At 44.7% G+C, this 19,323-nt stretch overlaps 1 protein-coding gene across 1 annotated transcript in view; it reads left to right on the forward strand.

The window, feature by feature from the left end:
* Nucleotides 1-19,323, forward strand: part of LOC125465267 (hemicentin-1-like) — a 434,244-nt gene that overhangs the window by 181,065 nt on the left and 233,856 nt on the right. The window contains exons 23-24 of the mRNA XM_048558547.2: nucleotides 8,663-8,790; nucleotides 13,283-13,555. Coding sequence (XP_048414504.2) covers nucleotides 8,663-8,790; nucleotides 13,283-13,555 — 401 coding nt within the window. The remainder of the gene's footprint in view (nucleotides 1-8,662; nucleotides 8,791-13,282; nucleotides 13,556-19,323) is intronic.

Here is a 19,323-nt window from a genome sequence, read left to right on the forward strand (position 1 = left end):
GATGCATTTGCATGTGCAGGAACCTATATCTGTTAATACACAGGACCTTGTTTCACATAGGCCAAAGTAATTTATACATACAGTGTGCCTTTCTCATGGAAAGAAGAGGTCAAGGAGATTGCTGAACTCTACTTCAGCTTTTGGAGACTTAACAGAGGCACATTTATTGCTTATTGGGAAAAAAACTCCCAGGGCAGGACCATGACCATTCAGAGTCCATCTGGCTTGTCTGAGAACTCAAAGTGAGAATGAGCTGTCATTGCTGCATCGCCATGAAAGCAACACCCTCTTCTCATGAGATATAAATTGATTTCCTTTTTCTGAAGTCAAGTTTTTTGTATCCTAGCCCTGATGAGTGCTAGACAAAAAGCATTGACTTCTTGCTTCTTTTTTGCAATGTTAAAAGAGGATACACTTCGAAGATTTTGATTAATTAACTGAATTCAAATTCCACCAGCTTTCATTATGGGACTTGAAGCTGTGCCATGTGGCATTTGCCTGTGCCTCTGGATTTTCTTATCCAGTGTGATTGCTAGAGAAAGATTGACAATCCTCAAAGCAGAAAAGTCAGTCAGTCTGGATGGAATGTTACTGAGGAAGTTGAGGGTGGAATTCCCAACCCTCCTTTTTTCTCCTTTATTGTTAACCTTGTGTGGTTTCCTTTTTGTTACCAACCAGTAGAAATAGATTTTTTTTTAAACATAATTTAGGTCATAACAGTACCTACTCATTTTGATGAACTCTGTTAGATCTTATCCTCTGCTTGATTTTTCAGATGGGGAAAAAAACAAATCTACACTTGTTTGTTACCATACTAAAGTCAAATCCTCATCCTTGCTTTTGCTTGAATCCAGGCTACAACCTATGCATGGAACCCTTGGCCTGTCCTCCTCAGCTAGTGAGCTATGTGTGATTGCTGTTGTCACACAATCCTAGCAAGTTCACAGTGAAGTTGAAAACCTCTTTTTGGTTTGAAGCCAACGTTTTGTCGTAACTTGATAACGTCACAGCTGGTCCCATCTGTCCGAATCAAGTAGTGAGAACATTGCTAAATGTTTAAATCAGATCAGACACACTTCTTGATGACTGTTGGCATTTTTAGGTGTGTTGGTCTGTTTCTTCAAAATGGTGAGAGTTTTCACTATTTTTCATTAACTCACTAATATTTAGTTATTTACATGCAGGACAATACAAGATGGATGAGTGCATTATTAAATAAAAACCAAAAGAGCTACGGATGCTGTAAATAAGAAACAGAAATGGAAATTGTTGGAAAAGCTCAGCAGATCTGGCAGCATCCGTGGAGAGAAATCGGAGCTAACATTTCTGGTCGAGTCGCTCTTCCTCAGAAATGTTGAGCACATTATTAATTTGATTCGTACCCTTCTATTTATTAATGCATTGATGATGCACAGGACAACATGCAGCCTGGCTGAAATAACTACACAGAGGCCAGTATCCTGTCCACAAGTCAACCTGTATGTACATGTGCACAACGCATGGGCTCTGATCAGCTAGCTCAGAGTCAGACCCTAGAATAGGGAGACTCTCTGAATCTCCTGTTCAGATTTGTCAACCAGGGCTCCCTGATTGTTAGGAAACAGTAAGGACTATAGATACTGGAAGCAGGAGTCAATAAATATGGAGCTGAAAAAGCATAGCAAGTCAGGCAGTATTGGAGGAGCAGGGAAGTCAATGTTTTGGGCTGAAACTCTTCATCAAGGTTGATTGTTAACTTGGGGCAATCTCAATCAAGGATCTCATAGTCAATGACGTCCACCTTGCCCTTGTTCCAATCTCTTTCTAAGTCTGGGGATATGGGTCTATTCTTTTTCTTGGAGCTTCTCCTGGGACCTCTAGCCCCAGCTCTGGTTCCTCCAACTCTGACTTGGGCATGAGCAACGTGTACCAAATCGTAGCTCGTCTCTTGTCAGAGGTATAGACAAAGTGGACAGCCAGAGACTTCTTCCTCAGGTGGAGGTAGCTATTACGAGGGGGCATAGTTTTAAAGTGAGTGGAGGTAGATATAGGGAAGATGTCAGAGGTAGGTTCTTTACTCAGAGAGTGGTAGCGGCATGGAATGCTTAGATTAGATTTCCTACAGTGTGGAAACAGGCCCTTCAGCCCAACAAGTCCAAACCGCCCCTTGGAGCATCCCACCCAGACCCATCCCCCAAGAACCCACTCACCCCTGAGCACAACAGGCAATTTAGCATGGCCGATCCACCCAGCCTGCACATCTTTGGACTGTGGGAGGAAACCGGAACACCTGGAGGAAACCCACGTAGACACAGGGAGAATGTGCAAACTCCACACAGACAGTTGTCCAAGGCTGGAATCGAACCCGAGTCCCTGGTGCTGTGAGGCTGCACTGCTAACCACTGAGCCACCGTGCTGCCCAGAGACTACCTTTACCGGAGAGGGTAGTAGAGTGGGCCTCATTAGGGGTATTTAGGCAGCTCTTAGGGTGGCATATGGATGATAGTATAAGGTAGGGGTAGAGGTTAGATAAGACTTTAGGATTAGGGTAAAGGTTCGGCGCAACACCGTGAGCCAAAGGGCCTGTACTGTGCTGTACCGTTCTAGGTCCTATGTTATTGCATGCAGAATGTCTCAGGAGAGTGTCCGCTTCCTCAGGTGATAACAGTATGAGGCTGCATCCATCTCGCACTCAGAGGTTTCTTCAACACTCGATAGAGGGGGAGAACCCACGATTTCTGACAGCCTTTCTGGTTAATCTGAGGTATAAGGTGCATTTTGCTGCTGCTCTGTTTGCAAGGTAGCAGCTTATATATAATCTATATGTTTGTTTAGGATCGCCTCTCCTCCTCGAACGTTGTATGTCTCAGGATCCGATCTCGCGTTGACCTCGCCTAATAGTCATGCACAGCCATTTCCATGGTTTTGACACCAAACTATGTTCCTTGAAGTAAACAGTCTCCCTCACTTAGAGGAGGCATATGGCTAGCATTGTGCTCCTGCTGCTGTTTCACTCTCACCCCCAGGTCTGGGAATATCAGATTTAACCTGATATGGAGTCTTCTCCCCGTCAGCTACTCTGCTGGAGTTATCCTTGTGGTTGTGTAAGGGGTGATCCTATAATCAAATAGGAACCAAGACAGTTTGGTATCAATTGAAGCTGTAGGCTGTTTCTTTAAGCCATCCTTCAAATTTTGGACTACTCTTTCCCCCAGACCTTGGACGATGGATTCCATTGAGCTGTCAGAACATATTCAATGCTATTTGACTTTAGGGAATGCTTGAATTCCTTGTTGGTAAATGACATCCCATTGTCCATGACCAAAACTTCTGAGAGGCCATGAATTTCGAACAATGCTCACCGATTTTTGTTCATGATTTCTGAGTTTGCCAAATGCACTTTATGCATTTCCATCCACTTTGAATGGGCATTCACAATGACCAAGAAGATTCAGGCCATGAAAGGACTGGCACAGCCAACATGTAATCAGCCATTCCCAGGTGGGGGAGCTACTGGTGATAATTTTTGGCCATGTTGATATTCAGGATAATCCAACTTGTTATTGTGATCTGGTCTCTGTGGGTCCGGGGAAGCTTCAGTCTTGGTTGTTGTGGCCCTTTAATTTCCCCCCAAAACACGAGCTATTTCAGTTTTGACAGGACTGGACCTATTCGTGTCTGTTGTTGGGTTTAGTCAGCAGCTACCAGAAGAATGTCTAGTAAGTTTGCAGTCTAGAAAAGCTGAATGGTCTGCTTGTGTTAATATGTTGGCAGTTTGTTCTGTGGATCCGAGCCAGCTAAGAAACTAAGTACAGCCATTTTTTATCTCTGAAAATCCATTGAACACTTAAAGTTTTAGCAAAGATCTGTCGTGGGTGAGGTGTTGTCTTGCTCGCTGAGCTGGCTTGTTTTCATTCATTGACTTGCTCGCTAATCTGGCTTGATTTCACTCACCATGTTTGAACGAAAACAAGCCAGCTCAGCGAGCAGGTCAACAATCTCATCCACTTGAACATTTTCAGCTTTTCATTTGGTTCTACCTGCTTCTGATGGATTCACATCTCTGTTGATTGAGACCTGACCAGGCCTTAAGTCAACCTATGTTATATGTGTCACCTTTTGTAAATTCCATTTGTAAATAGCTCCAACCCACTCCATCACATTATAAACTCAGGAGGGATTGAGGGCATTGGGAGAAGGAAGAAGGAAGCATGGAGGGGATTAGGAGAGGGGACAGCAATCGGAGGTAATTAGAGTTATAAGTTAGTAAGAGTAGTAAGGTGGTTATAGTAAGATGAAGAAAGATCTTGGGCCAGTTAGGTTTATAAGCAATCACTAAAATTTTGATATAAACATTGCACAGGTCAGGAACATAACCATTCCTGATTGCATGATTTTCAGTGGGAACATAATTTTCCTTTAGCACACTTTTTGTTAGGAACACATGAGGAGTGCTAAACAAAGGATAGTAGTACCACTTGCAGCAGTCGGAAATACTTATCTGAGACAGTGTTTAAGGTGTTTTGTTGGGGTAGACATTAGGACTTGTATTGTAAATTTTCTTGTGATAATTATTTTTCGAGCAATTGAATCTGACATTGGCTGGGAAAAGGTCTTAAATATTCCACATTCAATACTGATGTCACTTTCCTTGATCATAACTTGTTTTAAACATCTGGATCCAAAATATACTTTCGTAATGTAATTTGTTTCTTTTTGGAAACAGTTTTCCATTGTGATATCAGTGGAAATTTCATGGAAATGGGACCAAAATACTGTGCAGTGATTCAGAAGTATTCCAAGTTATGATGCATTGTTTGTCTATCTCTTCATTCCTAGCTAATTTTTGCAGTTTATCAGTAAAATCAAACTGAGCTTTGCTCTGTTTGCATTTCAGTTCTAAAACCAGTGTATTCATAGCAGCCTTTCTCCCAACAGTTTTGTGGTTCACACATGCATTGTGCTCGTAAAACTAATGAGTGAGGCAGTGGGTGATGGAGGGAATGAGGAGAAAAGGGAAATGACGTAAACTAGATCAAGATGTAGTTGTAAGTAGTATTTTTGTGAATTTTGCTTTGTTCATTTGTGGGATGAGGGTATCACTGACTGACCAGCATTTCTTACCAGTCCCTTGTTGCCCTTGAGAAGGTGATGGTGAGCTGCCTTCTCTATTGTGGCAGTCCACGTGTTGTAGGTTGACCCACAATGCCCTTAGGAAGGGAATTCCAGGATTTTGACCCGGCATAAGTGACGGAATGATGCTATATTTCCAAGTCAGGATCATGAGTGGCTGGGAGGGGAACTTGCAGGTTGTGTTGTTCCTGTGTATCTGCTGTCCTTGTCCTTTAGATGTAAGTGATCATGGCTTTGGAAGGCACTTTCTAAGGATCTTTGCTGAATTACTACAGTGCATCTTGGGTTACATGCTGCTGCTACTAAGCATCAGTGATAGAGGGAGTGGAATCTTGTGAATGTGGTGCCTTTCGAGTTGGCTGCTTTGTCCTGGATGTTGAGCTTCTTGAGTATTGTTGGAGCTACATCATCCAGGCAAGTGTGCAGTAATCCATCTCCTGACATGTGCCTTGTAGATAGTGGACAGGCTTTGGGGAGTCTGTTGGTGAATTACTTGCCGCAGTATTCCGAGCCTCTGATCTGCTCTTGTGGCTGCTGTGTTTCTATGACAAGTCCGTTTAAGTTTCTGGTCATTGGTAACCCCAGTGATGTTGATTGGAGAGATATAGTGATGGTAACACATTGAATGTCAAGGGGCAGTGGTTAGGTTGTCTCTTAATGGGGGCGGTCATTGCTTGGCATTTGTATGTCACGAATATTACTTGACAGCCTAAGCCTGGATATTGTCCAGATCTTGTAATATTTGAACATAGACTGCTTAAATATCTGTTGAGTTCTGAATAATGCTGAACATTCTGAACTTATGTTGGAGGAAAGGTTTTGATGAAGCAGCTGAATGTAGTTTAGCCTAGGACACTACCCTACCCTGAAGAACCTCTGCAGACATGTTCTGGAACAGAGATGACTGACCTACGGCAACCAAAACCATCTTCCTATGTGCCAGGTATCACTCCAATCAGCAGTGGGTTTGCCCCCGATACCCATTGAATCCAGTTTTGCTGGGGCTCCTTAATACGGCCTTGATGTCAAGGTGTTACTCTAAGCTTGCCTCTGGAATTCAGTGCTCTTGACCATGTTTAAACCAAAGCTGTAGTAAGGTCAAGAAGTGAGCGGACCTGACAGAACCCAAACTGGGAGTCATTGAGCAAGTTATTGCTGAGCAGTGCTGCTTGATAGCACTGTAGATGACACTTTCATCAATCCACCCTTGATCATCAGTGAAGTGATGGAAGTGGCAATTGTTTGAGTTGGGTTGAGCTGCTTGTTGTGTATACAACAAAGCTAGGCAATTTTCCACATTGTCAGCTAGATGGTAATGTTATGGACGAGCTGGATTGGGGAGCAGCACGTTCTAAAACACAAGTCTTCGGTACTATTGCCAGAATGTTGTCATTGCCTGCAGCCTTTGCAGAATCCCATGCCTGTAACTGCTTCTTTATATCATGGGGAGTGAATCAAATTGGCTGATAACTGGCATCTATGATTCTGGGAACCACTGGAGGAGGTTAAGATGAATTATCAATTCAGCACTTCTGGTTAAATTTTGCTGTGAATGCTTCAGCCTTATCTTTTCCACAGATGTGCTGGGCTCTTCCATTATTGAGGCTGGAGATATTTGTGGAGCCTCCCCCTCCTCTAATGATTTGTTTAATTGTCTACCACCATTTATCACTGTGGTAAAACTGCAGAGCTTAGATCTGTTGTTGTGGGATCACATAGTCCTGTCTGTCATTTGCTACTTATGCTGTTTACCATGCAAGTAGTCCTTTTTGGTAGCTTCACCAGGTAGACACCTCATATTTATGTATGCCTGGTGCTGCTCGTGGCACATCGTCCTTCACTCTCCATTGAACCAGGGTTGATGATAATGGTTCAGTGAGGAATGTTTTGGGTCATGAGGTTGTACATTGTACTGGAGAACAGTTTTGCTGCTGTTGTTGGCCCATAGCATGTCATGGATGATCAGTAAGTGTCAGACAACACGGTAGAGGGTATTCTCAATATGAAGGCGGGACTCTGCAAGGACTGTGTGATGGTCACTCTTAATGATACTGTCACGGACTGACACATCTGTTGCTGATTGATTGGTAAGGATGAAGTCAGGTATGTTTTTCCCTCTTGTTGGTTCGCTCACCAGATGCCACAGACCCGGTCTAGCAGCTCTATCCTTTAGGACCCAGCCAGCTTGCTCAATGGTGCTGCTGCCAGGCCACTCTCTGTGGTGGGCATTAAAATCCCCTATCGAGTGCATTTTGCACCCTTCCTACCCTCAGTGCTTCGTGCAAGTGTTGTTCAATATGGAGGAGCACTGATATTATCAGCAGAGGGAGGACGGTACGTGGTAATCAGGACATTTCCTTGCCCATGTTTAACCTAATGCCATGAGACTTCATGAGCTCCAGAGTCAATTTTGAGGATTCCCAGAACAACTGCCTCCTAACTGTATATCCCTGTACCTTCACCTCTGCTCAGTCTGTTCCGCCGGTGGGACAGGGCATATCCAGGGAAGGTTGGTGGTGTCTGGGACATTGTCTGTAAGGTACGATTCAGTGAGTATGACAGTATCCGGCTGTTCCTTGACTAGTCTGTGAGAGCTCTCCAAATTTTGACACTAGCCCCCAAATGTTAGCAAGGAGGACTTTGTAAGGTTGGCAGGGCTGTTTTTGTCATTGTCTTTTCCTAGGTTGTGGGCAGGTGTCTGTCCAGTTCTATTTCTTTGTTGAGATGAATTGATTGCACTCTTGATTTCCTCATAGTAAGTCAGATAACAGAAGAACTGAACATATTTATTTTGCATTGGCAGTAACCACATTATCAAATATTCCCAAGTAATTTTAAGCATTGCTTAGTTGCTGAGTGAAATTCTTACTCTACACCTGGACAGGGACTCTGACCCAAACTCTGAAGTGACTCCTACTCAATAGTAGATAATTCTAGTGTTTGCCATCTTAGTGCTCTCTCGGGCATGATATTAATAAGTTAGTTCCAGTTTTGTAGTAGTTCTGTACTAAGTTCATAGTTATGAGGTAGGTTAAATCTAATCTTTATTGATACGGCTATCACCACAATCTGTACTGCTTCCATGGCCTTAAGCCTGTATTGTCTCAATCTAATGGATTTGGCCTACCATAGAGTCTTGACATTGGGTCTCTTAACCACACTCTTGAGGCTGTTGTAGCTATACCATTCCTATTCAGTTTGTTTTTACCTTACCTAAGAATAACTATTGTCTGTGTTTCAGTAGGTCCATAAAACTAAATTAACACTTATTGACATTCTAACCTGTTCTTCTCTGCATCTGAGAGTTACAGCATCATGTCCATATGCATTCCCCACTTTAATACAAAAAACTGTTCCTGACTCATTTTTGATTTCAAGTGCCTACCACTGGCTGAGATGAAGACTCCATTGCTTCAGTCCAGCTGGTTTCAAACTCTAGAGGTGAACAGTACTCGTTTCTTGAGGCATTGACCAATTCACAACTATTTAAGTTAATGTTGAAGTGTGGAACTTTTCCGCTTTCTATTGGTGCTGCTTTGTTACCATTTAGGTACACAGTCTTACCATCAGGGTCACTGATGATCTTGGATTCAAGAGCAACTGACAGTGGTCTCTACAAATGCTCAGCTATAAACAGAGCAGGGAATGCCTCACTGACATTGCAACTCATTGTTCAAGGTGAGACTATTTATCCCTGCCTCATTTTGTCCATTTGATTTCTTTACTCCTTAATTACTATATGGAGTTTGGTTCTATGGATGCTGGCTGATTCTGCATATCTTGTCTGAGAGGAGACAAAATCCCAGATTTTGACAAATTGGCAGCAAATGGATGGAGTTGGCGAAGATAAAGACACTAGTCTAGCTGGAACAAGTCTTGCCGAATTTTGCAAGCGTAGCCTCTTAGTTCATTGCAGTGAGGCATGGGAAAAATTTGCCTGGGCTTTGCAGCACACACGGCCAAGGGTTATAAATTCTTTCACGTTTACAGCATGCACTAGAAGGAAAATTTTTCAAGGTTAAAAAATGTAGATTAGTTGTTCGGCTTGTCGCTCCATCCATCCTCTCAGATGTTGAAGATTCATGCCACTGTTTAATCGAAGAGTAGATGTTGAGTTGTGTTTATCCCTTGTTTCCTAACTAACACTATTTGTTTCTTGACCAACATTTTTGCAGAAACTTCCAGGAAACAAAATCATGAGGCGTCTGAACAGCATAGATAGCATTGTCAGCAAAGTAGATTTTAAAGTGAATGACAAAGCAGAAAATTATAGTCTGGAGACAGTAGGGACTGCTGATGCTGGAGAATCTGAGATAACAAGATAGAGCTGGATGAATGCAGCAGGCCAAACAGCATCAGAGAAGCAGGAAAGCTGTCATTTCGGGTTTAGACCCTTCTTCAGAAATGGGGAAGGAGAAGGGGATGCTGAAATAAATAGGGAGAGAGGGAGAGACAGATAGAAGATGGATAAAGGAGCAGGTAGGTGGACAGGAGACAGACAGGTCAAAGAGGCAGGGTTGGAACCAGTAAAGGTGAGTGTAGGTGGGGAGTTAAGGAGGAGATAGGTCAGTCCAGGGAAGACAGACAGGCCAAGGAGGCGGCATGAGGATAGTGAGTAGGAGATAGGGGTGGAGCTTGAGGTGGGAGGAGTGGATAGGTGGGAGGAAGGACGGACAGGTTAGGGAGGCGGGGACAAGCTGGGCTGGTTTTGGGATGCGGAATGGGGAGGGGAGATTTTGAAGCTTGTGAAGTCCACATTCATACCATTGGGCTGCAGGGTTCCCAAGCGAAATATGAGATGCTGTTCCTGCAACCTTCGGGTGGCATCGCTGTGGCACTGCAGGAGGCCCAGGATGGACATGTCATCCAAGGAGTGAGAGGGGGCATTGAAATGTTTCATGACTGGGAGGTGCAGTTTTTTGTTGCATACCGAGCGTATGTGTTCCATAAAACGTCCCTCAGCCACCGCTTGGTTTCCCTGACGTAGAGGAGGCCATAACGGGAACCGCGGATACAGTACACCACATTAGCAGATGTGCAGGTGAACATCTGTTTGATGTGGAAGGACTTCTTAGGACCTGGGATGTGGGTGAGCTGTAGGGGCCAGTGTAGCACTTCCTGTGGTTGCAGGGAGAAGTCCCGGGGGTGGTGGGGCTGGTGGGGAGTGTGGAGCAGACAAGGGAGACACGGAGAGACCGGTCCCTCCGGAAAACAGATAAGGGTGGGGAGGGAAAAATGTCTTTGGTAATGGGGTCAGATTGCAGATGGCGGAAGTATTGGAGGATGATACGTTGGATCCGGAGGTTGGTGAGGTGGTACATGCAGACGAGGGGCCCTAAGAAGACCTTCCACATCAAACAGATGTTCACCTGCACATCTGCTAATGTGGTATACTGTTTCCACTATTCGGATTGTGGCCTCCTCTGCATCAGGAAAGCCAAGCGGAGGCTTGGGGACAACTTTGTGGAACTCCTACACTCGGTTTGCAACAAACCCTTCCACCCAATCTTCAATGAATACTGCTCACGCTTGGACGTTGAACAGTTTTTCCACTGCGTCTACCTCCGCGCTTACTTCTTTAATTGTGAGCCTAACTCTCCCTCTATTGACCCCTTCTCCCACCCCAACACACCCCTTCCTCCTGGACACCACCCCAAGGCCTCCTATCCTCCCTTGACCTCTTCGTCTCCGCCTGCCGTCTCGACATCAATCGCCTCAACCTCTCCACCCCTCTCACCCACTCCAACCTCTGCCCACAGAACGTGCAGCCCTACGCTCCAATCCCAACCCCACGATAAAACCTGTGGACAAGGGAAGCACAGTTGTAGTATGGCACACTGACCTCTACATTGCCGAGGCCAGACACCAGCTCTCTGACACCTCCTCCTACCACCTCCTTTATCATGACCTCATCCCTAACCACCAAAACATCATCTCCCAAACCATCCACAACCTCATCACTTCAGGTGACTTCCCACCCACAGCCTCCAATCTCATCGTTCCCCAATCTTGCGCTGCTCGTTTCTATCTCCTTCCCAAAATCCACAAAACTGACTGCCCCGGTCGACCCATTGTCTCTGCCTTCTCCTGCCCCACCAAACTCACCTCCACTTATCTCGACTCCGTTTTCTCTCCCTTGGTCCAGGAACTCCCCACCTACATCCGTGACACTGCCCACACTCTCCACTTCCTCCAAAGCATCCAATTCCCTAGTCCCCAAAACCACATCTTTACCATGGACGTCCAGTCCCTATACACTTGCATTCCCCATGCAGATGACCTAAAGGCTTAGCTGAACTCGTCCTCACCCTTAACATCCTGCAATTCCTCCCACTTCCTGCAGACAAAGGGGGTGGCCATGGTTACCCGCATGGGTTCAAGCTATTTCTGCCTCTTTGTAGGATATGTGGAACAATCCCTCTTCCGGCCCCGGCCCCGTCCCCCACCTCTTCCTCCGTTACATTGATGACTGTATCAGCGCTGCCTCGTGCTCCTATAAAAAGCTCGAACAGTTCATCCATTTCACTAAGACCTTCCCCCCCCAATCTTAAGTTCACCTGGACCATCTCCAATACCTCTCTCTCCCTCTTGTACCTCTCTGTTTCCATTTCTAGCAGCCACCTGGAAACCAAAATCCATTGCAAGCCTATTGACTCCCACAGCGACCGAGAATGCACCTCCTCTCATCCATCTTCCTGCAAAAAGGCCATCCTCTATTCCCAATTTCTTTGCCTCCGCGGTGTCTGCTCCCAAGATGAGGCATTCCACTCCCAGATATCCCAGATGTCCTCGTTTTTCAAGAACTGCAACTTCCCCTCCACAGTGGCTGAAAATGACCTCAACTGTGTCTCTCGCATTTCCCGCAACTCATCCCTCACACACCCTCCCTGCAATATCAACCAAAACAGAATCCCCTCATGCTCACATACCACCCCACCAACCTCCGGATCCAACGCATCATCCACCGACCCTTCCGCCATCTGCAATCTGACCCCACTACCAAAGACATTTTTCCCTCCCACCCTTGTCTGTTTTCCAGGGGGACCACTCTTTCCGTGTCTCCCTTGTCCGCTCCACACTCCCCACCAGCCCCACCACCCCCGGCACTTTTCCCTGGAAGTGCAACACCAGCCCCTAAACCTCACCCCGACCCCAGGCTCTAAGACCTTCCACATCAAACAGATGTTCACTTGCACGTCTGCTAATGTGGTATACTGTATCCGCTGATCCCCGTTGTAGCCTCCTCTACATCGGGCAAAACCAAGCGCAGGCTTGGGGACTGCTTTGTGGAACACCTACAAACAACTGCACCTCCCAGTTGTGAACCATTTCAATGCCCCCTCTCACTCCTTGGACAACATGTCCATTCTGGGCCTCCTGCAGAGCCACAATGATGCCACCCAGAGGTTGCAGGAACAGCATCTCATATTTTGCTTGGGATCCCTGCAGCCCAATGGTATGAATGTAGACTTCACAAGCTTCAAAATCTCCCCTCGCCATTCCGCATCCCACAGCCAGCCCAGCTTGTCCCCGCCTCCCTAACCTGTCCGTCCTTCCTCCCACCTATCCACTCCTCCAACCTCAGGCCCCACCCCTATCTCCTACTCACTATCCTCATGCTGCCTCCTTGATCTGTCTGTCCTCTCTGGACTGACCTGTCCCCTCCCTAACTCCCCACCTACACTCACCTTTACTGGTTCCAACCCTGCCTCTTTGACCTGTCTGTCTCCTGTCCACCTATCTGCTCCTTTATCCATCTTTTATCCTCCTCCCCCTCTCTCCCTATTTATTTCAGAATCCTCTTCCTCTTCCCCATGTCTGAAGAAGGGTCTAAACCTGAAACATCAGTTTTCCTGCTCCTCTGATCCTGCTTGGCCTGCTGATTATAGTCTGGAATGTGCTGGCTGAGCATATGGTGGAAGTTGATGCATTTGTGGGTTTCAAAAGGGATTTGGGTCATTTAGAAGAGAAAAAATATTGTAGCTTAAGGGGAAAATTCAGGGGCTTGGAACTAGTTGAATTGCCCTTGAAAACAGCCAGCATGGACACGACAAGCTAACTGACCTCCTTCTTTGCTGTCATTGTTGAAATAACCTGTAAATAGATAGTATGGAGCCAAGAATTTGTGTGATTCTATTCATTTTTATTTTTTTCTTTTTCCTCTTTCTAGTCCCTCCCAAAATCCACCTGTCTCATCATCTCCTGAAGGTAATCGCAGGTCACTCCATTGACCTCCCTTGCCTGGCACATGGTGATCCAATTCCAAAAATCAGGTGGTATAAGGATGATGAAGCCCTGCTGCAAGGTGCCAGCGATTCACTGGATGGTCCCGATGGTTCAATCAACATTGCAGACGTGGAACTCTCTGATGCTGGGATGTATCGTTGTGAAGCAACAAATAATGCTGGACATGATATGGCACAAATGACACTGGAAGTGTTGGGTAAGTGTGCATTGCAACTGTTCATGTCACAGCCGCAAGATGTATTCCATATTAGGCACAAACAATGTCAGGTGTCTGCAACTAGTTTCCTTTGTGTTATCCAATCAGAACTGTACTGAGACTGGAACTGATTTGAATATACATACATCTCGAAGCAGGAATTGGCCGTTGGTTCCTTGAGCCTGCTCAATGATTCAGCTACATCACGACCAGTCTTTTATCTCAATATCATTTTCCTGTGTTAACTCCAAATCCCTTAATATCTCAAAATCTACCAAATCTTTGTTTTGAATATATTTAATGACTGGGCCTCCACACCCATCTGGGGTAGAGAATGTTGAAGTTTCATCTGAGTGAATAAATATGGGTGAATAAATTCCTCCATATCTCTGTCTTAACTGGCCTACCTCTTTTGATACCATGATCCCAGTTTTAAAGCAGGGATCCCAACGTGGTCAGGGATTCCACAAACTGACATTCTATAGTTACTAGCTTTGAGGTACCGATGGCCATCAATAACCTCTGACCAAGTTATCATGACTGTTCAGCTGTCCTCCTGCTTCAACAGTTATCATCAAAATGTTAGGACCATGAGGGTCACAGAAGGAAAACTTTCGGGAAGCACTATTCTCGAGCACCCCAGTTATGGGAAATATCATTCCTACTTTTGGATGTTGAGATTGCTTTTCCCAAATCTGAAGCAAATGGTGCACTATGCACCAGAGTTTTGTACAGCTGCAGTATGTCCTCATGTCTCCGAAACTCAATCCCTCTACCAATAAAACCTAACACACTGCACGCCTTCTTAACAACCTGATCAACCTGGGTGGCAACTTTCAGGGATCTATGTCACCACATTATAGAAAGGATGTGGAACCATTGGAAAGCGTGTGGAGGAGATTTACCAGGATGTTGCCTGGTATGGAGGGAAGGTCTTATGAGGAAAGGCTGAGGGACTTGAGGCTGCTTTCGTTAGAGAGAAGAAGGTTAAGAGGTGACCTAAAAGAGACAAACAAGATGATCAGAGGATTAGATAGGGTGGACAGTGAGAGCCTTTTTCCTCGGATGGAGATGGCTAGCACGAGGGGACGTAGCTCCAAATTGAGAGGTGATAGATGTAGGACAGATGTCAGAGGTAGGTTCTTTAGTCAGAGACTAGTAAGGGTGTGGAATGCCCTGCCTGCAACAGTAGTAGACTCGCCAACTTTAAGGGCATTTAAATGGTCATTGGATAAACATATGGATAATAATGGAATAGTGTAGATTAGATGGGCTTCAGATGGGTTTCACAAGTCAGTGCAACATCGAGGGCAGAAGGTCCTGTACTGCGCTGTAGTGTTCTATGTTCTGTGTTCTATGTTCTCAATGAGAATGGAATGTCAGAGTTAGTAGGGATGTTTAACAGAGTCAAGATTAATGTAAATGGAATTAAAACTCAAAATAGAGTCAGTCAACTGAATGATCCAGTAACTGTGATGATTGACTTGCTTCCTCTGTCCCTTGTGGTATCTGTTGGGTATTCAAAGCAATTGTCTGTTTCCATGTGGTAGGGCACTTTTAATATGCAAATGAAGATCTTAAGATGTATATAGAACCCAATGGCCATTTTATAATGGAACAGCATGTATTGTGCACTGTCTCACCAGCCTGATTCTCGTGATTATAACAAGGCCAGCCAGGTGAACCTCATAGAATAAGTGTTCGCTGATTGGGGCTGTTAATCTGGTCCAGTCCGGGAACCCTGGCTGACAGATATAAACAGAAGTATCAGACATCCTGTTCGATCTGAGAGCTGGATCAGTGTTAGGGACTCTCCACATATAAATAAAGGGTGACATGGTGACAGGATACTGGCCTTTGTGGAGTTATTTCAGTGGCAATGAGAGAAAAGCATGCTCCTGAAGAAGTTCAGAGATAGTAGGAACTGCAGATGCTGGAGAATCTGAGATAACAAGGTATAGAGCTGGATGAACACAGCAGGCCAAGCAGCATCTTAGGAGCAGGAAAGCTGATGTTTTGGGCCTAGACCAGAATCAGAAAATTTTCTGAAGAAGGGTCTAGGCCCGAAACATCAGCTTTCCTGCACCTAAGATGCTGCTTGGCCTGCTGTGTTAATCCAACTCTATGCCTCGTTATCTCCTGAAGACGTTCGCTTGCAACAGTCATCCTTGAGTTCGAGTAAGTATTTCTGGCATCATGCCGTTTTTTGGGATCCTTGACTAATTCGATCTTGTCAACAAAGACAAGGCCCAGTATGTGGAAAAATGTGTTTTTTTTTCCAGGCAAATAATATTGGGGCAGATTAAAAGCAACGAGTAATTCACTTGACAGCTTGTCGACCTGCAGTTTTTTTCGGTTATTAGGAACCTAACTTTCCCTGAGGCACCAGATACTAAAACCTTTCAAGACTTGATGGATTTATTTAAGGAACATTAAACGCAAGCCTCCTATAATTCAGAGATGTTATTTGTTTACACAACAATTCAAGAACTGGAGAGTCCATATTGGTATTTTTGAAGAGGTTAAGATGATGGGCAGAGGCTTGTAACTTTGGTTTAACCTGTAATGTGATGCTGAGACACCATTTGGTGTGTGGGATTAATGATGTAACCATACAAAAATGCTTATGAGCAGAAGCCCAACTGGACTTCAAACAGGTGCTACAATTCATTGGAAAATATCATTGGAAAATAAGGCAATCAGAGCATATGAGTTGCAGGGTAGTCTGATCAAAGTAGACACCCTTGCCAGTCCTTGAGTTTGGTGAATACCACTTGACTGAAGGCAATTATGTAGCCTCACCCAGGACATATCCAGATCAGAGGGAGTCTAGGTCAGCCCACAGAAAAATAACAACATAAAGCCAAGCTTTGGCCAAATGGTTAAAATTTTCTTCAGGATTTGAGCCAGCAAGCCATTGTAGTTGCTGCCAAAAGAGACTGCAAATGAGTCCCACTAGACCTGAATTGAGTAGGAGAACTCATAGGCCTGTTTCCAGGAGTTTTTACACCCTGGAACATCTACTTACATCTGGTTTGGAACAGTTAAATTACTTAGCAACATCTAAATCAGAATCAGTCAAAATAAATGTCTCGTTAAATGGTCACCCGGTTCTAATGCAGGTCAGTACCAGCGAAGTGGTTTTAGTGATCGCAGAACTAGGCTTTAACAAAATTTGCTCTGGCCTCCAACCTTTATACTTCTGCAAGAACCTATACCGGAGAACCTTTATAGATTAAGGATACAACTTTGGCTCTGGTCTCTTCTGAGAAACAGCTGGTTCAGTTACCACTTATTGTAGTAAAAGGCTTGGGCCCAAGTTTGATGGGGCGAAAGTTGGTTGAGAAAGATTCACCGAGATTGGCTCAACACTTTTCAATTAGAAAATGGCTGCCTGAGTAACGTCCTAATTTATTACCCAGAGGTTTTTCAAGAAGCTGAGGGGATTATCAAAGGAGACAAGGCCACCTGGCATATTGACCAGGAAGTAATTCCACGATTCTGCAAGATTCGCCTGCTGCCATTTGCATTATGGGCAAAAGCAGAGGCAGAAATAAGAAAGCTGGAAAGTAAAGGAGGCATCAAACCAGTGCAGTTTGCAGATGGGCAGCACTGGTTGTATTGATTATGAAGCCAAACAGGTTGGTTTGCTTTTTTGGGAATTTTAAACAAATGGTAAACTACTTTTCGTAGCTGGATAAATACCCAAAACCTTGTACAGACAATTTACATGCAAAGATGACAGGGTCTGTCCTTCATGAATCTGGACATGAAGCAATTGTGGTTAAATGAGGATTCCCAGAAGTATGCTACAATTAATACCCACAATGGTTTGAACCAATATGCGAGACTGCCATTTGGGCTTCACTGGACGATGGAGAACATTTTACAAGGTCTACCCAAGGTCATAATTTATCTAGATGATGTGCTAATTGTAGGGAAGACCAATAAAGAGCACTTTGAGAATTGGACATATTTCTTCTGACGAGCGTAACCCTGTGAAGGGAACAATATGTGTTACTGGCACCCCAAGTGGCCTACTTGGATTACAGAGTCAAGAAGACCAGGTTACATGCGTTGGAAGGTAAAGTGAGAGTGATCAAAGGTGCCTCAGCTCCTATGTTTGTACTGGAGCTTAAGTGTTTCTTTGGATTGTTGAAATAATACTTACGGAGGATTCATGCATAACCTGGCCTCCATCCTGGCACCTTTGCTCCAACTCTTAAAAAAGGTTCAGCCTTGGTAGTGGTTGTATAGCCAAACCATTGCTTTCAAGGGAGTGAAGAAACAGCTGGCATCCTCTAAGATGTTGGCCCACCATGATCCCAAACGAGATCTGGTATTGACATGCAAGCCTCCTCTTATGGCATTGAGGTAGTATTAGCTCATAGGTGACCCAATGGAGAGGAGCGCTCAGTCGAGATCTCAGACTTTGCCTGATGCCAAATGAATGTATGCCGAGATAAAGAAGAAAAGTTTGGCGGTCATATTTGGAGTCAAGAAATTCCACCAATACCTTTATGGACATAAATTTGTAATAATAATAGACCACAAACCATGCTAGGTCCATTTAAAGAGGACAAGGCAGTGCCGCCCGTAGCTTCAGGCCAAATTTGGTGGTGGGCTTTAATTCTGTGTGTATAATTATAAACTCGAACACCATCCCAGGCAGCCAAGTAGCAAATGTAGAATCATTGAGCCACCTCCCACTGACAGATCTACTACTGGTGGAACCCACCAATGGAAGAGTCCATAAAGGTTTTAAATTTTCTGGACACACTTCCAGTCACAGTTGACAATATCAACCTTTAGATGAAGAAAGATCTGGCCCTGGTAAAACTGAAACAGCTGGTGGGGATGGGGGAAATGAAAGAGCAACCAGAATTGAAAACCTTTTGGACCCAGAGAGACCAGATCACAGAAGAGGACAGTGTATTATTATGGCAAGTAAGAGTGATTGTCCTGAGCAAAGGTTGCCACCAGATACTGCCTGAAATCCACCAGGGTCATCCAGGGGCTTCCAAAATGAAGATGTCGGGAACTCTTTATGTCTGGTGGCCAGGATTGGATACAGACAAAGCCATGTTGGTGCAGCAATGCCCAGAGTGTCAATACGAATGAAAATTATTGCCGGCAGCTCCCCTACATTTGTGGGAATGGCCAAATAAACTTGGACTTGGTTACATGCCAACTATGCATGTCCTTTAATGGGCTCAATGTTTGTAGTCATTGTGGAAAACTGCTAAAAGTATCTGAACGTGCATAGAGTTCATTTGTCAACCACGGGGGGCAACGATAGAAAAACTGCATGCATGTTTTGTAATATATGGACTCCCGAAAGTGTTGGTCACAGATAACGGGCAATCATTTAAAACATGGAATTTGGGTATTTCCAAATGTCGAATGGTATTCAACATATAAGGACAGCTCCACACCATCCAACATCCAATGGCAGAAACAGCAGTCCAAACATTGAAGACAGGCTTAAAGAAACAACCTACAGCTTCCTTAGATTCCAAACTGCCCCAGTTCCTATTTGATTAAAGGACCATCTCTCATGCGACTACAGGGAGAGCTCCAGCCGAGTTGCTAATGGGGATAAGATTCTGCACTATGTTAAATTCGATCTTCCTGGACCTGGTGGAGACGGTGAAGTGGCACCAGGAATGCCAATGCCAGACACAAGACTTCACTAAGCAAGAGAGACAGTTTACTTCGGGGCACAAAGTTTTGTGGTAGAACTATGGCAGTGGCCCTGCATGGGAAAA

Source organism: Stegostoma tigrinum, chromosome 29, assembly GCF_030684315.1.
Source record: "Stegostoma tigrinum isolate sSteTig4 chromosome 29, sSteTig4.hap1, whole genome shotgun sequence".
Lineage (NCBI taxonomy): Eukaryota > Metazoa > Chordata > Chondrichthyes > Orectolobiformes > Stegostomatidae > Stegostoma > Stegostoma tigrinum.